The sequence below is a fragment of the Nanorana parkeri genome, unplaced genomic scaffold (assembly GCF_000935625.1).
Source record: "Nanorana parkeri isolate BGI_ZX_2015 unplaced genomic scaffold, ASM93562v1 scaffold811, whole genome shotgun sequence".
In the NCBI taxonomy this organism is placed as follows: Eukaryota; Metazoa; Chordata; class Amphibia; order Anura; family Dicroglossidae; genus Nanorana; species Nanorana parkeri.
Genome location: NW_017307079.1, coordinates 192,946 through 217,286, shown reverse-complemented (window position 1 = coordinate 217,286; position 24,341 = coordinate 192,946). Strand labels below are relative to the sequence as shown.

Sequence of the window (24,341 nt, the reverse complement as noted above, 5' to 3'; positions counted from 1 at the left end):
CGATATCGCTCATATTTCCACGCGATATCGCTCTATGTAGCTTCTCCAATCCATTTCAATGGAGCTGTTCACATCTCGTCGCTCAATATCGCTTGTAGCTCCTACATGACCCTTTTTTCGAGCGATTTCGCTCCTGATTGCATACAGCCTAATAGGAAAAAGTCGCGCGACAAGTAGCTCAATATCGCTCATAAAAAATCGCGCGGAAAATTGCGCGATTTTCATGTCGCTCAGTGTGAATGGGGCCTTAAATTGAGGTGTAGTAGGTCTCCCTGAAGAGATGAGTTTTCAAGGATCGCCTTGAAAACTCATCTCAGAGTAGGACCAACATGCACTTTCACATGATCTCTGGATAAACTGGGAATTCTCTTGCTTGTGGTTATGGCAAGTGGCTAGTTTATGTCACCAGTACATCCAGTGAGAATGTTTTGGGAGGGGGTCTTGATTTGTGTATACAATGAATTTAGAATATATTTAGTACAATACCTTGTATGTTGTTTACCTCTTCAGAAGAGCCGCTCTGGAACGCACTGTTAGACATAAGATTGAAACGGAGAAAAGGGCTCACCAGATTGTTGAACGCTTGTTAGAAAACAACATTACAACTGATTTCCTACTAGACTGTGTAAGTTCTTTAAGTTTTTTTGTGTAGTTATATATTTTATTTGTGTAAGTTATGCGACTAGAGCCAGCCTGCTCCTGTTTGTGTTTTTTGTTTATTTATTTAAAACTTTTGTCTTTGAACTCTGAAAGTGACCATGTCAGCGCGGCCAGTTCCAGTAGTACACTGGTCACTGTGGGTCACTCATTTGTATCTCATAATCCATTCAGAAAAGGCCTTGCATTCTTTTCACAGAATGAAAGGCGTTTTGTGATTGGAGGAGGTGCAGATGAACATCACAATCCCCCCTCCTCCAATCACAGAATGTAAAGCGTTCTGTGATTGAGGAGGGGAGATTGTGCCGCTATTCATTCACACCTCCTCCAATCACAAAATGACTTGCAATCTATGAAAATAATACAAGGTCTTTTCTAATGGAGGATGGGGTACAATGAGTGACCCACTGTGATCAGTGTACTCAAGCCAGAACTCGAAATCTCAGCCCTGGACATTCAGGAGAGTGTGGGCTGAATGAAAGTAAATGATTTTAGGAATGCTGCAGGAGCCAGAGATTGGGCACACTGCATCAGTGGTAATATATTTTGACTGCGCAAATGTACATAAATAGTTTTTGGCTGGAGTTCAGCATTCATTTTACAGTGGCCGGTGTCTGGACATGCCAATGCTTTACTGCTCCCCAGCCACTGCAAGTATTCACCTTCTTGATGGGTCAAAATCCTAGTGACAGCTGTCTATAGCTTGTTACACACGGAGCAAATTTTGGCCGATTCAGCAGGAATCATTATATTTTGCCAAAGGAATATGTTAGAAAATCTTTGGCTGAATGGAGCTTTCAGCCAATAAGCTGCAATCTCAGGTCAGGTATTCAGACATTGCAGTTTCATTACCAGGTAAAGCAAACACATGCATTAGAGTTATGTTACTTCAAGTTCAATGTAGACTTCTAGGAGAGGCAGTGTGCTGCTTATAGGAGCAAGGAAGAAGGACACTGGGCAGTGCTAATGCAATAGTGGGCATTCATCTGCACATTTAGATTAAAAGAGCATTTTAGTATGTTTATCTTTTTATGTACATTTCATGTACCCGTGCATTCTCTTTAAAATGACAGTGAAAGTATAAAGCAAGAAAATCTATCATTCTGTAGAGATCTAGTCATGAATATCCTCTGAGCTCGCTAATCTGCCCATCGACAGATGAATTCTGTTCCTTTTAAGTTACACCAATTAAGATAGCAATTATTGTTGTGTGCAGCGTGCCTGAGTCTTGGGAAATGTTTATTTTGTGAAAAGTTGTTTTACTTTGTAGTTCTAATTAAAAAAGGAATCCATATATGAGAGGAAAGAAAGATAGATATGTGGGTTTTATACATACAGAAAAGCTGATGTAAACACAAGGTTGTCCTCATCTTCCTTTGCAGGCCAAGTTTATTTCTCCATCCCACTACAAGGACACAGTTGAAGAAAGATCAATTATAAAGCAATGTGGATACCCTATATGTAATAAAAAGCTTGAAAATGTAAGCATCCCATTTTACTGCCTATTAAAAAAAAAAGACATTTCTCTGTTTGCATTGGATATAAACTATTATTAAAAGTATTATATAATACTAAAATGTTCAAAAATTAGATTCCAGATCAAATAGTGAAACACCTGTAATGAGAGAAACATGAGACCTGCCACTGCCGACCTCTTTGAAATGCAAGTTGCCTGGCTTCAGCACAAGAGCTTAGTGGTTAGCACTTAGCCTTGCAGCAATGGGGTCCTCAGTTTGAATCCTGACCAAGACACTGTCTGCATGCAGTTTGCATAATCTTCCTGTGCTTGGGAGGGTTTCCATTGGGTACTCTGGTTTTCCCCCACACTCCAGAGACATGCTGGTACTATGTCCTTCTGTCTAAATTGTCCCTAGTACTCTATGTGTGTTTGTGCATGTGAGGTAGGGATTTAATATTGTAAGCTCCTTGCGGGCGGGGATTGATATGAATGTGTGGTTTGTAAAGCGCTGTATAAATTGTCGGCACTATATAAACACCTATAATAAATAAATAAAATGTGTGACGCAATAACCTGGAACAAACATGCAGCAAATGAAACATAAGTGCAAGTTCCTTATGTGGGCTCAGTGACTAAGCAGAGCACTAAAATGACACCCAGGCAACTATCATTTCATTTGTAGAGGTCTGCCGAGGGGTCATCTTCTTTTTTTCAATGAAAGGCTTCTTTAAAGCAGGACTCTGGGCATAATTGTTCTTAATCCTACCAGTGGGGCTGCCCACAAACTGCAAGGGTTAAGAACTGGTTTTTGGCTAGGTTAAAAAAAATATACTCATCTGATCCTTGGAGCCGGCTCCCTTCCGCCTCGCTCCCCCTCCGATGCAATGGTTTAAGGCTCCTTAACAGTACGGGGATAGCCACAAAAATTATGCCGGAGTTCTGCTTTAAGTAATTATTGCAGGGAACCTAACGGATTATCAACTAGAAGTGCACCTAGATGAAATTTTCAAAACCGTATATTAAAAAAGTCAGGCCGAAACTTTTTTTTTTTTTTAACCTTTTGACATTTTTTAAAAATATTTTATTTTTATTTACTTTTTATTAAATATAAACAGACCCCCCCTGACATTTCCCTTTTAAAATAGAAAAAGAGATTGAGGACACAGGGTCCATAATCTCTTTTTCTGCAGCCCCTGTTATCAATGAACCAGAATCCTCTATACTGAGTGTTCCTGTTCATTCATAACTTGTGGAGATAGTATGTTTACCATGTCCACAATCATGAACAGGAATTGATGTGGATGACACCGTAAACATACTATCTCCACAGTGTTTGTAGTCGCTCTCCATCTTGACAGCTGTCACAGGAGGCTCGATCTTCTCTGACAGCTGACTCCTGCCCTGCACCGCCGGCCTGGCCTCCTGTGACAGCTAACAGATCTCTCCGCCCCCACACCGCTCTCCTGAAGTGTCACAGGAGGCTGGGCGGGACAGTGCGTGAGGAGAGCTCAGCCTCCTGTGACTGCGCTCACAGCTGTCACCGCCCACACACCGCTGTCCTAATCTGTGACAGGAGGCTGAGCAGTGCGGGAGGAGAGGCGCTGGCCGCCCACATCGCTCTCCTACCCTGCACCGCCCAGCCTCCTGTGACAGTTTCTCTCCTCCCCGCTGGGACACAGAGCAGCGCCCAGCGAGGAGGAGAGAAAGCAGGGATGCATCGCTATTTCGGCTGAAAGATGGCACTTTCGGCATTTTGCCAAAAGTGCAATTTTCGGCCGATATGTTTCGGCGGCCGAACTTTCGTTGCATCCCTATTATCAACATTTGATATGAGTTTCATAATGACTTTAAGGCTCTAAATAAATAAAGTGTTTGCCCAGTGTATAGCTGGCTCCTTGGCTCCATCTAGTGGCAGTAATGTCCTACAAATGGATATAGACTGGAGAATATTTTATAAATCAGCCCCTTGGTATCATTTATGTTATAACCTGGAATGCTTTGTTTCCACTAGGTCCCCAAACAGAAGTATAAAATTTCTACTAGAACAAACAAGGTCTATGACATCACAGAAAGAAAGGTAATGCCCACAAGGTGGATTGATGGAAGAAAGCACAGTTTGTGTTCATCTGTTTAGCAGTAATGCTGAGCACCACACAATTCAGATAAATACTCAGTCCAAATGAATGTTTTCAGTAAATGATTTTTAGTCGTTTGGAATGTCTTCTGAAAATGTCTGTTGTTAAATGAAGGCTTTGGAATGGTTTGTGAGTAAAAACAATATGTTCTCAGTGTTTCTGCAGTAATTTTTGCTATCGAGCATCGAAATACTATGAAGCTCAGGTTCCTCAAAGCCCAGTGTGGTCTCGAGAAGAAGAGAGGTAAGTGTGTGGTGTGTTGCATGGGATTTGTCCAGATATACTGTAAGAAATGTATCGGTAGTAGTGGCTTATCTTTTCATAGGCGACAGAAGGTAGCAGCATATGCAATGTCCAAAAGAATTATTCTTTATTTAAAGTTTTTACATATTAATACAAAACAGACTTCCATCTGGACAGCATATCTAACATAGACATTTCCGCTTGATAAATACATTTAAATAAATATAATTACATTATTACTTAACTTATTTTTATTATTGTACTAAACAATCAAATACTTCCTTGAAAATATTCCTTAAATCCCATCTAGTTTAGCTTAACTGTCCCCACATACACATACATATATACATACACATACATATATATACATAACATACATATATATACATATATACACTGAGTGTCCAGATTATTATGACCACCCCATCGGTACTTCGTTGGGCCACCTTTTGCCTCCAATACTGCGGCGATTCTTCTTGGCATTGACTCCACGAGATGTTGAAAGGTGATGCGAGGAATCTGACACCATGCCTGATGAATAGCACTGTCCAGTTCTGTGAGATTTGATGGTTGTGGAACCAGCTGCCTGATGGCTCTTTCAACTTCGTCCCACAAATGCTCAATTGGATGGAGATCTGAAATGACAAGTTATAAAAGGATGCCAGGAATTAACACAAATAGCCCTTGCAGTGGGGCTACCCTCACACTGCTTGTTTTGGTCTAGCGGCTGGAACATAGAAAATATGCTCACCTGATCCTCCGTCCTGCAGCGGTCGACTCGACTTTCTCTCTCTCCGCTCCACCTGTGGTATGTCCCTCCGCGTCCTCATAGCTTATGCAGGTGAATAAATCTGCAGTATACATGATGATGTCATGGATCCTTAGATCGACAGAACCCAGGGCAGAAAAGGCTGCTGGGTCCAGTCTAGCAGCAAGGTGGGATTGAGAATCAAGTGAGTATATCTTTAATCCAGCCTCTAGACCAAAACAAGCAGTCCCCTTGCAGTTTCGGGGGTAGCCCCACTGCATGGGTTAACCATGTTAATTCCTGGTGTTCTCCTTTAAAAATACCGCATACATGCATAGCATCAAGACCTAGGATTATGTATGTGTATAAATACTAAAAAAAGAGCGCCAGGTAATCGTCTCAAGAGTCCAAAAACAAACCTTTATTGGCTTCACAAATAGCAGCAAGAAGATATGCACAGCCAACGTGTTTCGGGGGTCAGGAATCCCCCTTCATCAGTGCTACAAAGAAATACATTAAATGTAGCCCTGATGTAGGGGAATTCCTGGTTGTGCATATATGCTTGTCGCCATCTGTAAAGCCAATAACGTCTTTTTTGGACTCTTGAGACGATTACCTGGTGCTCTTTTTAGTTTCTGTTCATGTATTTTTTTCCATTCTGGGCAATTCCTCGCTTTGGAGGGCCGCACATTTTGTGAGGAGCTGCCGGGACAAAGTCATCGGGCCCAAATATTGCTCCTATTTAACTAGAGAAAATTTGTAGTCCAGTGGCTCATCCCCGCTCACCCTATATATGACCTCTTGGCTTGATCTCTGCTGGCTTCAGAGGTCAGAGACTTTCAACACCTCTCTCTTAGTATGTATTTATGCTCCTAAAGTTCCATGGGGGGCAAAGCACATCACTGCGCAGAAGTGTGGCTCCTCCCAGTTCTGTCCTGTGTTTGCACTTCTCATTTCATAGCCAGCTGCATTTAGTAAAACAAGTGGCAATTGGCTGATACAAGAGCAGGACAGAGCAAGAATAATTAGAGTGGGGATACAATTGCCCTATTACACTTTCAGCTCCTGGCAAAGAATGAAAGTAGTTCCCACAGAGAACTTCCAGTGAGGGAATGATTACCTCATTTTTCTTCATTACCTCCCACTAATGCGGAGAAAGTAAATTAAATAAATTGGCATCAACATTTTTTCCTATTTTTTAGGACTATTTGGGGCAGGGGGAGCGGTTTAGCTTTACAGCATAGGGATTTAATAACTGCTAGGTTCCCTCAGAGAGATGAGAAGGCTCTTTAATAATTCAACCAATTAGAATAAACCCAAAACTGAAATATTGAATTTGGGTTGACTTCATTTTTTGAGGTTAACATGTTTGGCCATGTAACATTGTGCAGCATCATGGAATTTGCTAGTTGGATGATTGTGGAACAGATGAGTTGTGAAGTGTACATGAAATATGGTGCAGATATCAGAGAATGTACTCACTAGCTGCAACCCACTGTAATATGTAAGCATATTGCCTACCTCTGACAATGCTGTCAGTCAATTCCAGTCATGTGTGGCACATTATTTACTTTATTTGCATCTCTTGGATCAGAGTTATATAATATCCATGAAGTAAGACTAGGGTTTTGTGCAAGTAATTTATTTGCTTACATACAAGAATTAAAATCCATGAAGCAAAAGGAGGACAAGGATCTCTTTTCAGAATGCAAAAATCTCCAAATTTGTAGGGTAGTTTTAACCCGCCAGACTGTAATTACTCAATGCAGCCACATGGTGGTGCTATAGGGTCATTTATATATAATGCTGATGCCAGACTCTTAGGGCAAATCCACACCATTTTCCGGACCAGATCTGGAATGCAGTGCATTGCTTTTTGATGCTTTTCCCCATGATTCTGCCGTGTTCCCGGAGCTGGGGTTTTTTTTTCCCCGCATAAAATGGGCTTTCAGGTGCATTCCATTGCGTTTGTATGCATTTTTGATGCGTTACAGACCAGACAAAATGAGACGTGCAGTATTTTTTTGGTCTGGTTTGGAACAGACTGCGCTGGTGTGAACAGAGGCCAGAAATAGCATAGGGAAATATTAAAATGCATTTTGGGTCCGGAAACAATCTTGTCTGGTGTGGAGATGGTCTGGATGTGGTGTGATAAGGCCCTAAAGTATGCAAAAACTCCAGTTTAAAATGGTAAATAACCTAAATGTAAAGCACTGTATGTGGCCCCCTAAATGCATGCCAAGATAGGGTTCTGGTATGGATTTTAAGGGGAACCCCACACAAAACCACTAAAAAATTAGGTTCCATCTTCCAACGTTCTGCCTCTTTTGCATCTGGAGCCCCTCCTTTCACATCAAAAGTCCCCTCATTCACTTCAGAGTCCTACCTCTACATCAGAGCTCCCCATTCATAAAATAGTCCCCTCCTTTCGCATCAGAGTTCTCTTCACATCATGATCCCCCTTTAAAACAGAAGCCTGGCTGCACCATGGAAAGGCATGACTCTGTGCAGAAGTTTCAAGGCAGCACTAAGGAATCCAAAAGGCACCCCAGGGTGCCAGGGCTTCGGCTTAGAACTATGAGGTGAGTGGAAATCACTCATGTCATAGTTCTCCTTTAACAAAGGCTGTGCTAGACTATTCTTCTCCTAATCTCAGATATACATCCATGTAGGGTTTTTTTTTTGTTTGTTTAAAATGTATTTCCACTTTCCAATCAAATTGGGATAGCCCCTATTTTATATTTGTTATATGTTCCCATATACACTTCATAACTAAAAATATTTAAAACATTTCTGCTTACATTTTAAGTGATTTTATACTTGCTTAAAAATCCCGTCTTGCTCCCCCGTATGTAATGTTAGGTTGGGGGCTGTGGGAAGTTATGTTTACTCTATGTAATCTTGTCTGTACTGTGCTGGCAGATTTCATCATCAGTTGTAAGCTAGATTTGAACTCTGTCTGTCTCAGCAGAGTTCATGTTCATCAGGGACCAGTCATTAGAATGCTCAAGGAAGTGAACATATAACCTCCACATATTTAGTAAAATGTTGTCTGCTTTCTTTTCTAGTCCACCGGTCATTCTAGTGCTCAAGGAAGTGAACATATAACCTCCACATATTTACTGATATATTGTTTGCTTTTTTTTCCAGTCCACCAGTCATTAAACTACTCGAGGAAGGAAAGAGGTATGTTCTAATACATGATTTGCATGTATCTTGCTTCACTAATCATTTTATTAACAATGTTTAGACATTTTTTTTCATTGTAGACTGAATATAACTGTCAGATGTTAACAAAAATGGTGCACAATTAGAGGGTATTTCCCTTGTATATGCTAGTACAAGAAAGAAGTTAAATCATTCTTTAAAGACCAAATTACACTTTTAAAAACATCAGTATTTTGTTCTGAAAATTTATTGTCATTAAAGAAATATGTACTGAGAGACTATAGAGGCTACCATTGGCGACTTCTTCTCTTGATAATGGCAGACAGCCCGGCAACTAGCTTTCTTAGGAGGTTATCAGTATACAGTTTATCTCCCAGCACCATTACGAGGGGAGGCCAATAAGTTCTTACCCTCACCATGATCTAGATGTTCTAGCGATGGATATGTTGCAGGTTTATAGGTGGATATCTTAGTAATATGCATGCCAATTTTTGTTTTTGGAGGTCGTGGGTGAATTATAGTTAGAGCCAAGAGAAATGGAGTAGGTGTCATGCCGGACAAACCTGAATACCGGGCCGTGATTAGGTTCCTCCATCTTCGAGGGAAATCTGCCCAAATAATCCATGAAGAGATGTCAGCTGTGTATGAAGAGGACAGACGACCTTCCCTTGGGTCATCCTGTATATTTGTGCAACCACACTTGAATTCTCTCTTCCATCGTTTGACAGCCTCATATGATGGACAATCCTCTCCATACACAGATTATTTGGGCAGATTTCCCTTGAAGATGGAGGAACCTAATCACAGCTCGGTATTCAATTTTGTCCGGCATGACACCTACTCCATTTCTCTTGGCTCTAACTATAATTCACCACGACCTACAAAAATTGGCATGCATATTACTAAGATATCCACCTATTCACCTGCATTCCCTAGCACATCTAGATCATGGTTAGGGTAAGAACTTATTGGCCTCCCCTCGTAGAGAAATATGGAGTTGTCTCCTGACATTTTGAAGAGCTATTATAGGCAGCTAATTGAATCAGTCAGTGAACCTCTGATGCTAGCCAGGAGACACTACAGCTATGTAAAGTTAGAAAGCCAACTTAATTTATTTTAATCTGAATGTATGAAATCCATTGTAGCCAGAATCCAGAATGCTTCTCATATGTGGGGTAGTTGGGGCTTCTTTCTAAATCTGTACTTTGTAATTCTCTCTCTGCTTGATGTAACACTATTCATTTGCACTGGGCAGCATGGTGAAACTGGTGCTTTTTGTACTGCACAGTCATACTCATTGACCACGCACAACTGGTATAACAGGACAGTGGGTAAAACTGTGAAAAAAATAGTTTGGCCAAGGTCAGTCTAATTGGGTATGGGAAGATATTGGACCTGTCTGTCAATAATTTGCTTATAGCGCAGCAAGAACACCATTCTGAACTCCGTTGCGTTGTTTTAATATCATCAAAATTAAAGTGCACCTGTGCCCAGAATAAAGTATTTACACGTTCTTAAGAAGTAGTTAAATCATTTTAAAACATCCCCTGAACTCTCTAGCTACTTGCACTGTGAAGTAATTAATTCTCAAAGATCACAACAAAGAGGCTAAAGTTGATTTCAGTCAGTTTAGAAACACCGACTGTGTGTGTTTTACATTGAAACGCTGTAGGACTGCCATCAGTCTGGTGGAAAGAGTTCAGATTTCAGTGCTTCTGTTGCGAACTTTGAAGATACATTTCTCTATAATGTCTACAACTACAGGGGTGAGTGCAGGCTTGTTTTGAAGAGCTTTTACCGCCTGTTTGGAAAATGTGAACACTTTAGTGTGCATAGTCTAGGAAACAGTTTCACTCTAAAGGGTATCAACATATATTGTACCTCAATTGGGTCAACAGCTACAGTTTTGTGAATACTTTACTGATCTGTGGCTGTGAAGCATGAGTTGCGTTCTTGTACATCTTTGCTGTCCACAATTTGCATACGCTAAGAGGAAGTTGAGTAATGTGACCATCCAGAAGTAACCCGTACTGGCGAAAGCCCTGGGTGGACCTAGAAAACACTGGAAAGTTTAGATCTCTCATCTGGTTTGCAAATGTCTTGAACTCCCCTACGGAGAGCTAGTCTCAGGCAGCCGTTAGCCCAGTGTGACCTGCTCACTTGACTTTCCCTATGACCCTGTTCATTCAAATTTGCTTAAAAATGAAAATAATGACCACAAATGGTCCACAAAACGATCTGTTTGAGAAATCATTTGTTTATCTTCAAAGACAAACTTTGGTCGTTATATACCGTCAGGCCATTTAGGGCCACCCCTGCTAGTAATATAGGAACTTAAGATATTCTCATTGGTCTCGGAGATTCTCCAAGATAGTCAAAAGCTTCATGAGAGGACACCAGACCACACTTGCAGCTCTGAGAAAATGTGTCATGGTTTCTACCACAATGATAGGAACTGAGCTTTACATTGCCTGACTATGGAGCCATACCACAGTCCACGTGCTATAAAGGAGGAATTGAAAGCACTCCTGAAGTACTTATAGTTAGTGGTATGTGAGCAGCTTCTTTCTCACTGCTGAAATATTGACTATATAGGTTTAGAGAGGTACACATGCTATAATATAATACTAGTTATACTTCCTAGGACAGGGGTAGGCAACCTTGGCACTTCTGCACCCACAAATCTCATCATGCCTCTGGGAGTCATACCTGTGTCTGACAGTCTTGCAATGCCTCATGGGACTTGTAGTTTCACAACTGTTGCTGTGCCAAGGTTGCCTACCCCTGCACTAGAAGATTGTTATATTCCCTTCATAGAAATTACATCAAACCTTATGTAGATAATTGTGTTCAAATGAGAAAACTTTCCTGCTGGAAAATATTAAATAATGGTTTAGGGTCTTTAACACATAATGTACCAAAGTTTTTGGGTTTTTTTTAAACTTTGTTTTGGATAGAGAAGGGAGTGATTAAAGGGTAAGTTCACTTTCTCACAAAATGTGAGAAAATGGACTAACACCACTACACCACCTCTCCCCGCCCCCCACCGTGCATGCATTTGTGTTTCTCCAGCCGGCCGATGTATGGTCTGTGCACCACACTTCAGCCCTGCAGTAACCATTTAGTATAATGCTTGCAAATGGTGAGCGATTATTTGTCAGCATGGTCACATGACCGCACTAATGAATGAGAAGCGCTTCTGAGCTTGGTACCAGTAGGAAGCACTTCTCATTGGTCAGCATAGTCATGTAACCATGTTGACCAATGATTGCTCACCATTTGTGAGCATTATGCTGAATGCTCACTGTGGGGCCGAAGTACGGTGTTCGGACCGTACATTGGCTGGCGTGTGGTGAAGTGGTGTTGGTAAGTTTTGTGAGAAAATGAACTTACCCTCTGCCATTTTTTTTTTTCTGCCACCTCTGGCGCATTAGAGAGATTTCCCTTGCTGTCTTGTAAACACAAGAGGAAATGAAGAGGTGCAGCGAAATAGAAATGTCAAAACCAAAACAAAACCCAAATTTAAAAAAACTGGCAGGCCAAAACCGAAACCAAAAATGTTTTTTATTTTATAATCATCTTTTTTATAAACTTTTTAATTTTTATTTATTCATTTTTTATTAAATATTTTTATTTTTTACTTTACTTTTAGAGGCTTAGGGGTCTAAACAGACTCCTGATATTTCCCTTTTAAAATAGAAAAAGAGATTGAGGACACAATGTCCTCTATCTCTTTTCCTGTATCCCCTGTTATCAATGAACAGGAATCCTCTATGAGTGTTCCTGTTCATTCATAACATGAGAGCATAGTGTGTTTACTATAACTTCAAATATGAATGAACGGGAGGTGATGTAGATCACTTCCCATTCATTCATAATTGAGGATATAGTCAACATGCTATTTCCTCAATTATCTACAAACACTCCACGATCGCTGAGTGTTTATACCTCACTCTCCTCTCTGACACGTTGTCACTGGAGGCTGAGCGAGCAGTGCAGGGAGGAGATCTCAGCCTCCTGTGACAGTGCGGCGTGTCTCCGCCCCACACCGCTCTGCCGGACTGTGACAGGAGGCTGAGCGGTGTGGGAGGAGAGACGCCGGCCGCACAGAGCGCTCTCCTCCCGCAGCGCTCGGCCGGCTGTCACTTTCTCTCCTTCCCGCTGGGACACAGAGCAGCACCCAGCGGGGAGGAAAGAAAGCAGGGATGCGCCGGTGTATCAGCAAGAAAGTGGCACTTTCTGCGTTTAGCCAAAAGTGCCATTTTCGGCCGATATGTCGTTGCATTCCTAGTGGAAATCTCTCCAAAGTGAGGGAAATCCATAGACAGTTGACACTATAATATTTAGGGTTTTCTCTCACTTTCGGTTCTGCGGAATAAGGAGAGGGCAATGCGACTTAAGGCTTAAACATGTCAGTTCATCGAAAAGTAATATCTTATTTATAAATAGACTCGTAGACAGTTGCCCCCTGGCTTCTAGAGTAGAGATCCCCTCATCATAGGTTTTCATCCTTTATCTGTCTACCTTGAATTCTCACTCCTTCACTAAAGCAAAGAGATCCACTCCACCTCTTAGAGTCTCCACAATCAAAAAACTAAGGGGGCTTTTCACAAAGGAGCCGAAGGATCCAACAGTAGCTTCGTCTGTGAAGGTTCTGATTCATCTTTGTAATGTTTTTTTTACATCTTTACCTGAATGTCATTGTTTTCTTTTGTATCAATAAACGCAGAATTTAAAAAAAAAATGAGAACAAAAAAATGGCTGCTCACAATGTTAACGCAATGCAAATGGGAACATATAACAAACATAAAATAGGTGTTATCCCAATTTGGCTTCAAAAGTGAAAATATACTTTAAGACTGTAGGAGTGCTATCAATGGACTAGGATTTAGAAAAGAGGGCCCAGAGGAAAGTTTGATTCTGAGCAAGCACTTGGCTTATTTTGGGTGAAATGTAAAACATTCTTTTTTATTACTTAGTAGATATTAAAAACATATCAGATGTTTGAAACCAACTACTGGTGCATGTACATGGAAATGAAATGTGTGTTGTATATACCAGTGATATACTCACATCTCCCATTAGTCAAAAGCATTGATAAGTGAAATAGGGGAAGAGACTAGATCGAGCTTTAGACGGTGTTTATCTTTAGAATTCTATTTGATCTAAATCTACAAATTATTTCTTCTTAATGTGTCACCAAATAAAAAGAAACGTCTTTTCTCTTAATCCATCAACCTTTAGTGATTAAAGCTCAGAGCACTTCCTGTTTCTTTTTGCCAGGTCCGTTTGTTTGATCGGTATGATTTACCGTGCAGCTGCAGCGAACAAAACCTGTTGAAATCAGACACAAATACATGCTGTGTACACAACCTGCTCCCAATATCGCCAGCAAAAAATCTAAAGTCATATTCATTAAATCTGCTGACAGTTTAATGCCAGATTTGTTTGTGCTGTCTGTGGGGGCCCGGCCATGTCATTCAATGCATTTTATGTACTTTTAGTGGATACAGGGCAAGAAAAGGGGGGTAAATCTGTAACGTGTACTGGTATATTTATTGTGGCTGTGATTCCTGACACATCATTGCTGATGAATAGACAGTGGAGTCTCTGCGAGAGGGTCTTTGTAACATGATGTAGATTTCAATTCTTTACTGGATAACGGCTGCCAGACATTGATTACAAAAATGAGAGAGTATTTTCTTACTTGGAGGATAGATTTCTAACTTCATCTGCTTTTTATAGATCTCTCACTTGTCACCAAGCTACACATATTTCACTTGTTATCTGACAGTCAGTGAGGATATTCGCAGCTAGCTGACTTGTCAGTATTCATTTTTTGTTAAAATATTCCCCTTATAAGAAAAAAAAAAGATTATTATATCATCTATGGAGGAATATGGCTTTTGCCTATGTGTCTGCAACCCCTCATTGAGCATGGGTCTATGTTAAATGAATATTTGCAGTAATTCAGAATACAGCATTCCTTCCCATTGTCATGAAGTAGAGGCCTCCATGTCTCGCAACCTTCCAATGTCTAAGAGTAGATCCTTAAAGTGTAATTCCACTTTGCCACCAAATGTGAGAAACTGAAATTACCCCCACAGGGGGTGGGGGGTGCAGGAGGTACAGATTTGTGGGGGTAATTTCAGTTTCTCACATTTGGTGGGAACCTCGAATTACCCTTTAAAGTGTATTTCCACTTTCGCAGGCAAAATTGAGAACACCCCTCCATATATGTGTTATGTGTTCATATTCACACAGCATATCTAAAAATATATATTTGTCAAATATTTCTTACCTTTTAGATATCTCTGTTTAGCAGGCCCTTGCAAGCTTTTCTCTCAATTTCAGTAACAGAAAACTCTGACTGTCCTAATAGAACATGTAAAACTGCCACATGTAAAACTAGATCATAGTATTGCCAAGCAGATTAAGCAATTAATAAATGACTATCATTATTGTCCTTTACTGATTCCAAATAGTGGAACATCTGTGTATTTGATACCTTTTATTTAAAGAACAACTCTGGGTAAAAATGTTTTTACCTATTGCAGTCGGGTACTGCAAGAGTTAAGTGCTCGTTTTTGCCTAGATTTAAAAGTAACAGTTTTATACTCAACCGATTCTCTGAGCCAGCCGGCTGTGACAGCGCTCTGTCCTGCCTGTCGCATCCTTCTCCTCGGCATCAATGGTATGTCCTCATGACCTATACACAGAGTATAGAACATGATGACTCAGGGATCTTAGACTTCTGCAGCGGAGCGGAAGTGAGGCTCCAGGGACCAGTCTAAGGCTGGGTTCACACCTGGGCGTTTTTCCGCGCTTTCATACTCGCGGAAAAAGGCTCAAACAGGGAAATGCCATTATTTTCAATGTGCATGGTTCCCATCTGGGCGGTTTTCCGTGAGTCGCGAATCGCGGTAAAAAAACGCATATATTCAATACGCCTAGGTGTGAGCCCAGCCTAAGAGTTGGCTGGCTCGGAGGATTATGTGAGTATAACTGTTTTATTTTTGAACCTAGACAAAAACTTGCACCTATCCCTTGCAGCGCAGGGGTAGCCCCACTACATGGGTTAAGATTTTTTTTTTTTTTTACCAGGAGTTCTTTAAATGTTTGTCTCTATAGCAAAGCGTTGCATTGCGATATAGAAATATTAATATCTACATTCTTTATATATTACAGTGGCCATACTGGAGAGGAAGTCAAACTAGCAGACAGACGAATCAGACCTTCAGAAATTGAGAAACCTAAGCATGTGACAAAAGATGGTGACTTTAAGACTTCTGAAAGTGATGCTGAGGACATTGAGCGAGAGCAGGCCTTTGTGTCCTCTGTTATCTCAGGTTCAGAACCAAGCCTTGACAGCTCTAAACCAGAACAGGAAAATGTTCACAATACACAGCAGGACGAATCTCCTGGGACAGGAGATATAAAGCAGAATGTGTCCGAAATTGCAGAAAGGATAAATGCTTGCACTATTAATGACCAGGAAAGGACAGTTGACCGTCAGAGAAAAGACTCCAACCAAGTTCCCAAAGAGACCGTAGTCAACAGGACAGAGAACATTCAGTCTACAGGGAGCTCCATTGTGGACACTGCTGATGTGACTCAGAGGGCGGTAAGCAAAAGTGGTGCCGAATATCTCCGCAGATTAATTTCAAAGTCCAGAAGCTCAACAACAGTCAAAGACATGATTCCACCGGTGGCAGTGAAAGGGAGCATGCTTAACATTCTCACACAAACACTGAACGAGTGGAAATCAGAGGAGACTTTGAAATATTTATTTGGAAATAGCTATGTGATAGAACCTAAGGAAGAGGTTCCTATTGCCAGCAACCAGACCGAGGACTTGGATGAAGATGACATTAGCTTTGAAGCTATTGAGAATACAAACAGTTCACATTTCAATGAATGTCTGCCTTTCCAAAATGACAACAATGTATCCAAACCTCTACCAGATTTTGCCAAACTCAAACAAGATACCAAAATGATGGAACTTCGAGTCCAGGATTTTTTTGGAGGGAACTATGTTTTGCCAGAAAATCTAGAAAGTGGGCAGTTAGAGGAAAGCAACAGTGCTACAAAAAAGGTTAGTGCTCAGTCTTAAACAAGACCGAGCTCAAATCATTATTGCATTTTATTATTGTGTGAGTGTTGGGTTGTCTGTTACTTTAGAGAGTAGATAGATAGATAGAGAACACACAGCACTTGCATAATAATAAAAAAGGAATATATAATTAGCGTACTTGTTAAAACTTTTAGTTTCCTTCTCCATTGAGGCTAGGTTCACACCTAGTTAACTGAGCGGATGAGCTGTTGTCGCGTGTTTTCGTTTGCATGACTGTGCTGTGAAAACCGTGCGGTTTTCAATGCACAGAGATGTCTATGGTATCCAAAAGTGTGAACAGTCTCCATTGACTTCAATGCGAATCTGTGTTTTGCGCGATATTGCGTGATTCAATCCGCATGATAAATCCCCTAGGTGTGAACCTTGCCTGACTATGCTTAGCTTTCCTGATATACAGATGTACTGACTTATAGAGCTGTACCATGGAGATCCATCACCATAAACTTCCTCTGTTCGTCTCTTACTATTACTGCTTCTTCTGCTATGCTTGTCAGTATGTTGAACAATTCCCCATTGAAGTCTATGAGGCAGAGACGTGCGTCACAAGCATTGTGAGTAGACAGAAGTAAAATAATTCTGGAGTGTTAATGCACTCCTCACCATGTGGGGAAAGTTATCCTTGAATGGATACTATATACAGTGTTGGGATAATGTAAGGAAATGAAAACTATGAACTTTAGAAATTGGTAATCCAAATAATTCTGTAGTTCTATAGCACGAGTTATTCTGCAAAGGATGAGATTGGTAAAGGCAATGTTCACCTTGTGGAGGTGTTGACTTCACACACCCTGTACAAATGAATCCTCTTCGTTTGCACTATGTTAGGTTTTATTGAAGTAAGCATGTTGGCGTGGTTTTGAGTTGTATGCTACTTGCAGTCGTGTTCTGTGATGCTGAAAGCTTGGTAGAACAAGTGTGGTAAGAGGTGTCCTAACAATGGCCCTTCACCTCTCTCTCTTTAGTGTCCTCTCTGCCGCATTATCTCAGGATAACAGCCTTACTTCCTGGTGTTACTGTGATAACCTGACAGAAGAGCATCACAGGGATCAAGTATAAGACTTATAGTTGGCAATTCCAAAGTATGAGTCTAGCCACATGCTAGTCATACATGACTCGAAATTTGGCCAACTCAGCGAAAATCAGCCAACATTTGAACTGTGCTTGTCACTGATGGCACCACCCTGCTCAACAGACTTTGATTAAAAAATCAAAGGAGCTGGGTGGAAAATTGTCGGCCGAACAGTGGCTGCATAATTAGACAGCTACTAGTGCCACCTGTCTAAATACAATAGCCGGCAGGTGAAGATTCCTTCACCCATGCCATTTAGATGGTGGAATCCAGTGATTTCTAAAATGGGTCTGTGGGGGTGATGGAGAGAAATCTAGCTGTGTGTGGATAGCTTCATATTTTGTGATTTTGGAAGTGTCTTGAAGCCATCTCCTAGTATTGCCATGAAATGTGTCCCTCCTCCAGTTCTATCTCCTCAGCATTTTATTGTAAAATGACAAGTTGGCTTTACAAAACTGTAACCCAAGAAGCCGCAGTTGGCATGAGTTCAGAAACTGCATGTATGCCATTGCTTAGTAAAAAAATATTGTTTTCACACAGTTTAAGGCATGCAAACAATGTTATTTGTAATCAGGTTTTCTGTCTTTTTTCCAGGCTGATGCACCATGGGCTCCACCTCTGCCTCTTGTAGATTCTTATTCTCAGCAGCAAATCCGCAGACGAATCGTACTGGAGAGGCTGAAAAAAGTGTAAGTTCTCTGCAGTATTAAAGGAGTTGTGAAGTCCCAGCATACACTATCCTGTTATAACATCAGCAATGTAATAGGAATACATACTAGAGTTGTTTCTGATAATACAATCATAGCTTACCTTAGAGAAACCCTTTTATGTAGTGAGTGCTGCCTTCTATCTGCCCATCACTTTCAACAACTTCCTGGATACCCCGTGTGCTTTGTGTCCATTTTTACAGACTACATAGCCCATCATGCATTGCTTCCAGCAAGCAATGATAAGATTACATTGTTCAGACCTTGAGTTGTAGTTCAGATGGCAGTCTCTGTGAGAGTTATGACACAAGGAAGTGCAAATTGTGTCAGTGCATTGAAGAAGTCCATTCTATGGGCATCTTCAATAAGTAAGTTTATAAACTGCTAAATCAATATGGTTACTGGGAGTGTGATATTACTTATGGAAATTCGATATAGAAATACAGATTTCTTTTTAGTCTTTGACTATATTTAAAACCCCCAGTGGTGAATAAATACCACCAAAAGAAAGCTCTATCTGTCCCCAAAAAAGGGTATAAAATTCATTTCAGTACAGCGCTGCATGACGGAATAAATGTCAGTTAAAGTACCGCAGCGCTGAATACTGAAAAATGGCCTGGATGGGAAGGGGGTTTAACACCGCGGATGTCAACTGGTTAAAGACTTGGTTCTCAACTGGTGGATCGTGACCCAAATGTGGGTCGCGACCCCATGTTCAGTGGGTCGCCGTGTGCCTTCCACTTTTCTAGGTGAGAGGCTCTTCAGCCTCCCCCTAGCACAGCACTGTCAGTTCTTGAGCCAAACAGCCATTCAAAATATGCTGCCCGGTGCCGAGTGTCAGCTTGAAGTGGGATGGGCTGGGGCTATGGCCGTGAGGGAGCTACATCTATACATATAGCTCCCTCACGTGTCCTATAAAGGTGCCTGGACCGAAGTGACGTCACGTTCTGGCTCCCGGCACCTCTACAGGGCACGCAAAGGGAGCTGTACAAGTAATGCACATGTGGATGGAGCTCTGTCACAGCAAAGCAGCCGACACTGGACCCCAGGCTGAGGATCTACTCCATTTCTCGTAAGGTATGCAGACTGGGTGAATCTTTTGAATGGCACCCCAAACGTACCTCCCAACCACAGTTCGATCTCCCGCACCGGAACGCTTGGTACCACAATGCTGTGCGTTTCATTGCAGTGCGACTTGGGTTGGGACTTAATGACCAAGGACAAATGTGGGTCCTGAGGTTACACAGGTTCAGAACTACTGCATTAAAGGAAGCTATCATGCTGTTCTGTTCTTTCTCAGGCACTGTCCTGGAATATCTATGTGAATTGAGATCCTGGCCTAACTTTTTACTTACAGTTGTGTATGCCTGTTCCAGGCAAGTGGCTATTGATGCCAGCGACAGCCAGTGAACTAGTATTCAGATCAACAATGGCAGTCCCTTTATTCCTCCCATTGTCGAATTTCTTTAAATACACTTGTAAAGGGAATAATCACCATTTATCAATTAGTTATTCAGGCTCGAGCTGACTCTCTAGGTTTTTTGCATCAACTGAGCAATTTTTCCAATTTTGTCATCGCTGAGCACTGCACACATATCTGTTCTTGGCTCATTAAAAATTGTTAGAGAGTAATTGGGATGTAATTACTGTGCTAAGGGAAATATGTCATCTGCTACTGCTGACCACTTTTCTGAAAATCCAATTGTCAGTCGCTCACTCAATATGCAGATCAGATGTTCTAACCTACTTGATTGGATGCTCATTTCGGGTCAGGAAGTACTGAAGCCAAAGATAGTCGGGCAACTACAACCCCAATTCTAAAAAAGTTAAAAAGTTGGGACGCTGTGTAAAATCTACATAAAAACAGAATGCAATGATCTGCAAATCTCATAAACCCATATTTTATTCACAATAAAAAGTAGAAAACAAATCAAATGTTTAAAAGGAGAAAATGTACCATTTTGAAAACAAAATGAGGTAATTTTGAAAGTGATGGCAGCAACACATCTCAAAAAAAGTTGGGACAGGGTGACAAAAAGCTGGTAAAGTAAGTGGTACTAACAAGGAAGAGCTGAAAGAACATTTTGCAAATAATTAGATGAATTGGCAACATGTCAGTAACAAAAATGGGTATAAAAAGAGCATCATAGAGAGGCAAAGTATTTCTTTACATTTTTGCCCAAGCACAAATCGGTCTTCCTGTTTCTAAACAGCTGCCTCCAACTCCCTCAGCTCCACTTCCCTGAACTTCCTGTCCAGTACAAGATCACAATAAACTGAGCAGTCTGCAGCAGCTATCCATATACAAGCTTTTAGGAGGGAGAACGGAGGAAGGAGGAGTGGAGAGCAAGGGAGTAGGTTTCCTTGCTGTTCCTGTGTGGAGACACACAGCTTACTAGCACACAGAAGGTTGGCTACTGCAAGGGAATGTCAGTGCAGTACTCAGGGGACCAGCTAATTCTGCAGGAAGCTAAAGCTTTTAAACATTAGGAAGCAGCATCCACTGTAAGGGATTTCATCAGCATTTGAAATAGATTAAAAAACTTTAATATCACTTTTTTAATATCGGCTTTGGTGTTGCAATTCACTTCCTATCAGTATTGCTATCTCCAGGCGTGAAGTAAGTCATCTAATTTTTCAGCCTTCGAACGTGCAAAGTGTCTCTCCCCAGCCCTGCTTCTGCAGGAAACGGACTATATTTTTAAAAAGTGTGAAAATCACAATACAGAGATTATACAAAAATATCTTAAAAAGCAGAAGAGAGAAGTGAACACAAAATGGTTTATAGGAAATTCAGCTATTTGTGTAAATGTATTGATTTACTTTGTTTTACATTTGAAAACGTCCATGAATACCTTTTAATACGAAGAGTTTTCAAGTAATTATAACAATATGAATACCTAAATGCAGGAGAAAAGGAGAGTGGTGCATCACAATGTGAAACGCATAGTAAATGAAAGGGAATGGGAATATATTTGCTGGACTAGATTGTAATCATTAGATAACTGTGTATCTATGGAGAAAGGGGTCTGGTTGTCTCTAGTCATCCTTGCTGCGTTGCGGATGCCCTGTAGAGCAGTGGTTCTCAGCCTGTGTAACCTCAGGACCCACATTTGTCCTTGGTCATTAGGGCACCACCAAAGTTGCACTGCAATCGAACTGTGGATGGGAGGTGCATTTGGGGTGCCATTCAAATGAATGGCAACATAACACACCTCCCACACCAGAACGCGTGGTAGGTGCAATTGTATGGTACAGTGCTTTAATTGCACGGGACTGCCCAGTCTCCCTATCTTACGAGAACTGGAGTGGATCCTCAGCCTGGGGTCCAGTGTGGGCTACTGTGCTGTGATGGAGCTCCATCCATATGTGCATTGGTTGTGCAGGTCCCTTGTGTGCCCTGTAGAGCAGTCAGGAGCCAGAATGTGACGTCACTCCAGTCCAGGCACCTCTACAAGACATACGAGGGAGCTGTACATATGGAGGGAGCTCCCTTACGGCCATAGCCGATTCACCTCAAGCTTAAACTGGGTTCCAGGCAGCATATTTTGGTGTGAAAACTGACAGTGCTGTGCTAGGGTGAGGCTGAGGAGCCTCTCACCTAAAAGAATGAATGACAAGCAATCACATCCTCTGTATTGAGAGTAAATAAACTACATTGGATTCTACTCTGAGTCAGACTTATCGAGTTGGACACTATCTGTGAATATCACCAAGTCAGTAGGTTGTCATACTGCCCGTAGCGACAAGTCTCAGGAAGGTATGTGCAAATACATAAAGCGGTGGTTGTAACAGTATACCTACTCCTAATAACCATATCGATTTAGAAGTTTGTAAACTTATGGAAGATGCTGATAGGATGTACTTCCTTAATGCACTGACACCATTTCACTCAGCCCTGTGAACATGCACTTCCTTGTATCACAACCCTTAATGAGCCTGCTGTCTGAACTACAACTCAACGTCTGAACAATGCAACATCATCATTGCTTTTTGGAAGCAATGCATGATGGGCTATGTAGTCTTGAGAAATCAAGATTGCGTCACATGAAGCAGCAGGGAAAGAGATGCAAAGCACACCGGGAATTCAGGAAGTTGATGATAGTGATGGGCGGATGGGTAGCACTCACTACATAAAAGGGATTTTTTTTTTTTTCACGTAAGCTTTGGTTGTATTATGAAAAACATCTCTAGTATGTATATGATGTTACAAAAGGTTAGTATATGCTGTGACTTTAGAACTCCTTTAGGGCCGGTTCACACTACAAAGAGTGCATTCCAGAGCGTTCGGCCTCTGGAACGCACTGAAATGCAACCCGGCCGGCTCCCTCAGTTCAAGGGCGGGAGGAGGCGTGGTGCATTAAAGCCAATGGCACCACAGCCACGCCCGCCGTGCGATCGCCGGCACCCGAACGCGTGCCACATTAGTACCTGCATTCCCGTCCAGTGCGATCTGCAAAAATGTTGCATGCACTAGTTTTGCAGATCGCACTGGACTGGAACACAGGCACTAATGTGCCACGTGTTCGGGTGTCGGCGATCGCACTGCGGGCAGGGGGCGTGGCTGCCATTGACTTCAATGCACCCCCATGCCCCCTCCCGCCCTTGAACGCAGGAAGCGGGCTGGGATGCTCTGGAACACTCTCTAGTGCGAACCGGCCCGTAATGTAAGGCTTTTTCTAATATAAATCCATAGGCTGCCACCTTTTTCTGAAAATGCTAATTATCTGGCTGTTATGTGGCTGACCCTCTGCCATCGATACTTTCTGAGCCACTGACGAGGAACAAGTGTGCTGATCAAGAATACCAGCGGACATTCTGAAGTCCCTATTTGTATACTTGTTCTTGGTCAGCAACATCAGTTGCTATGTTTTTATCATGACAGGTTTGATAAAGTTATGTAAGATTATGCCAAAGCTTTGAGACAGAGTTATTATATTCAGGTATTTTATGTTCTGTTTGTGACACCTGCCTTTTGCTGCAGTGGGTGGATCTTGGTCAGTGCACTTAAAGCCCATTTCCACCTTTTACAGAAGTATTTTTCAAAAACATATGCCAGCAATGTACACAGAGACACCGAGATGTATATGAAAAAGAAACGTACATTTTTTTGTTAGCTTTCCTCTTCAAATCCAATTCAAAAGTTTAACTCTACCCAAAAATAAAAACAAGTTTTGGTTTCAGTTCTACTTGAAGCATGACGTTAAAATAGTCAAGTAAATATGGCCACATTGGCCTTAGTGAGGACACTGCACCTCTTGCATACAGAACTTTTTTCAGCTGCATAGCACAGCAATGCAGTAAAGCGCGTGGCAGCACAGTCGAGTGCATTGCAGCTGGAAGTACGTTTGGGGTGCCATTCAAATGAGTAGTGTGTTGTGTGGTAGCGTGTGTTACTGGCACTGAGCCATGTGATTAATGCAACGCTATGGTGGGATGCACCCTAAAATTTTAAAATGAAACTCAAAATGTTTGATAGAATTTTATGTCATGTTGGTAGATGTTGGAGTTGTTACCTGCTGTAGGTTTCCTGTGCTTGTTAGCTGAGGGGTCCAATTTTTTGGATCAGTATATAAAAACTAGCATGGCAATTACAGAAGGAGAAATCAGCGGCATCAACGGCAACATGCATATTTTCTTAGTCAGATTTTCCTTGAAGTAGCCAGATCATTTTGGTGTAAAATTCGTCCCCTTTGGCCAGCCTGATCTGTGTAACAATGTGTTTTCTACAGTGCTGGTCAAACCCAGTCATATGTGTGTCTGTGGCAAACGTGCCTTCCTCCCCCTCTGCAGATCTGTACTTACCAAGATCGGATGAGAATGGTCCCTCTATTGTTTACATTCCAGTGTCTCAGTGCTCACTCTGCTGGCCACACCTCTGCATTGTAGCCCCATAGACTTCTATGAGGCTGTGTCCCTGTAGGGAGACAGACGTGGCAAGGAGAGGGAGACTTGTCACACTGGATAACAACAAACTGTAGCTCAGTGGCCCTTGGATCTCAGTAACTATAGATTTGCAGA

At 41.6% G+C, this 24,341-nt stretch overlaps 1 protein-coding gene across 1 annotated transcript in view; it reads left to right on the top strand.

The window, feature by feature from the left end:
* The window catches only part of RPAP2 (RNA polymerase II associated protein 2), a 68,443-nt gene that overhangs the window by 3,425 nt on the left and 40,677 nt on the right, over window positions 1–24,341 (top strand). The window contains exons 3-9 of the mRNA XM_018565077.1: window positions 511–625; window positions 2,040–2,138; window positions 4,128–4,193; window positions 4,406–4,494; window positions 8,393–8,428; window positions 15,599–16,505; window positions 18,208–18,302. Coding sequence (XP_018420579.1) covers window positions 511–625; window positions 2,040–2,138; window positions 4,128–4,193; window positions 4,406–4,494; window positions 8,393–8,428; window positions 15,599–16,505; window positions 18,208–18,302 — 1,407 coding nt within the window. The remainder of the gene's footprint in view (window positions 1–510; window positions 626–2,039; window positions 2,139–4,127; window positions 4,194–4,405; window positions 4,495–8,392; window positions 8,429–15,598; window positions 16,506–18,207; window positions 18,303–24,341) is intronic.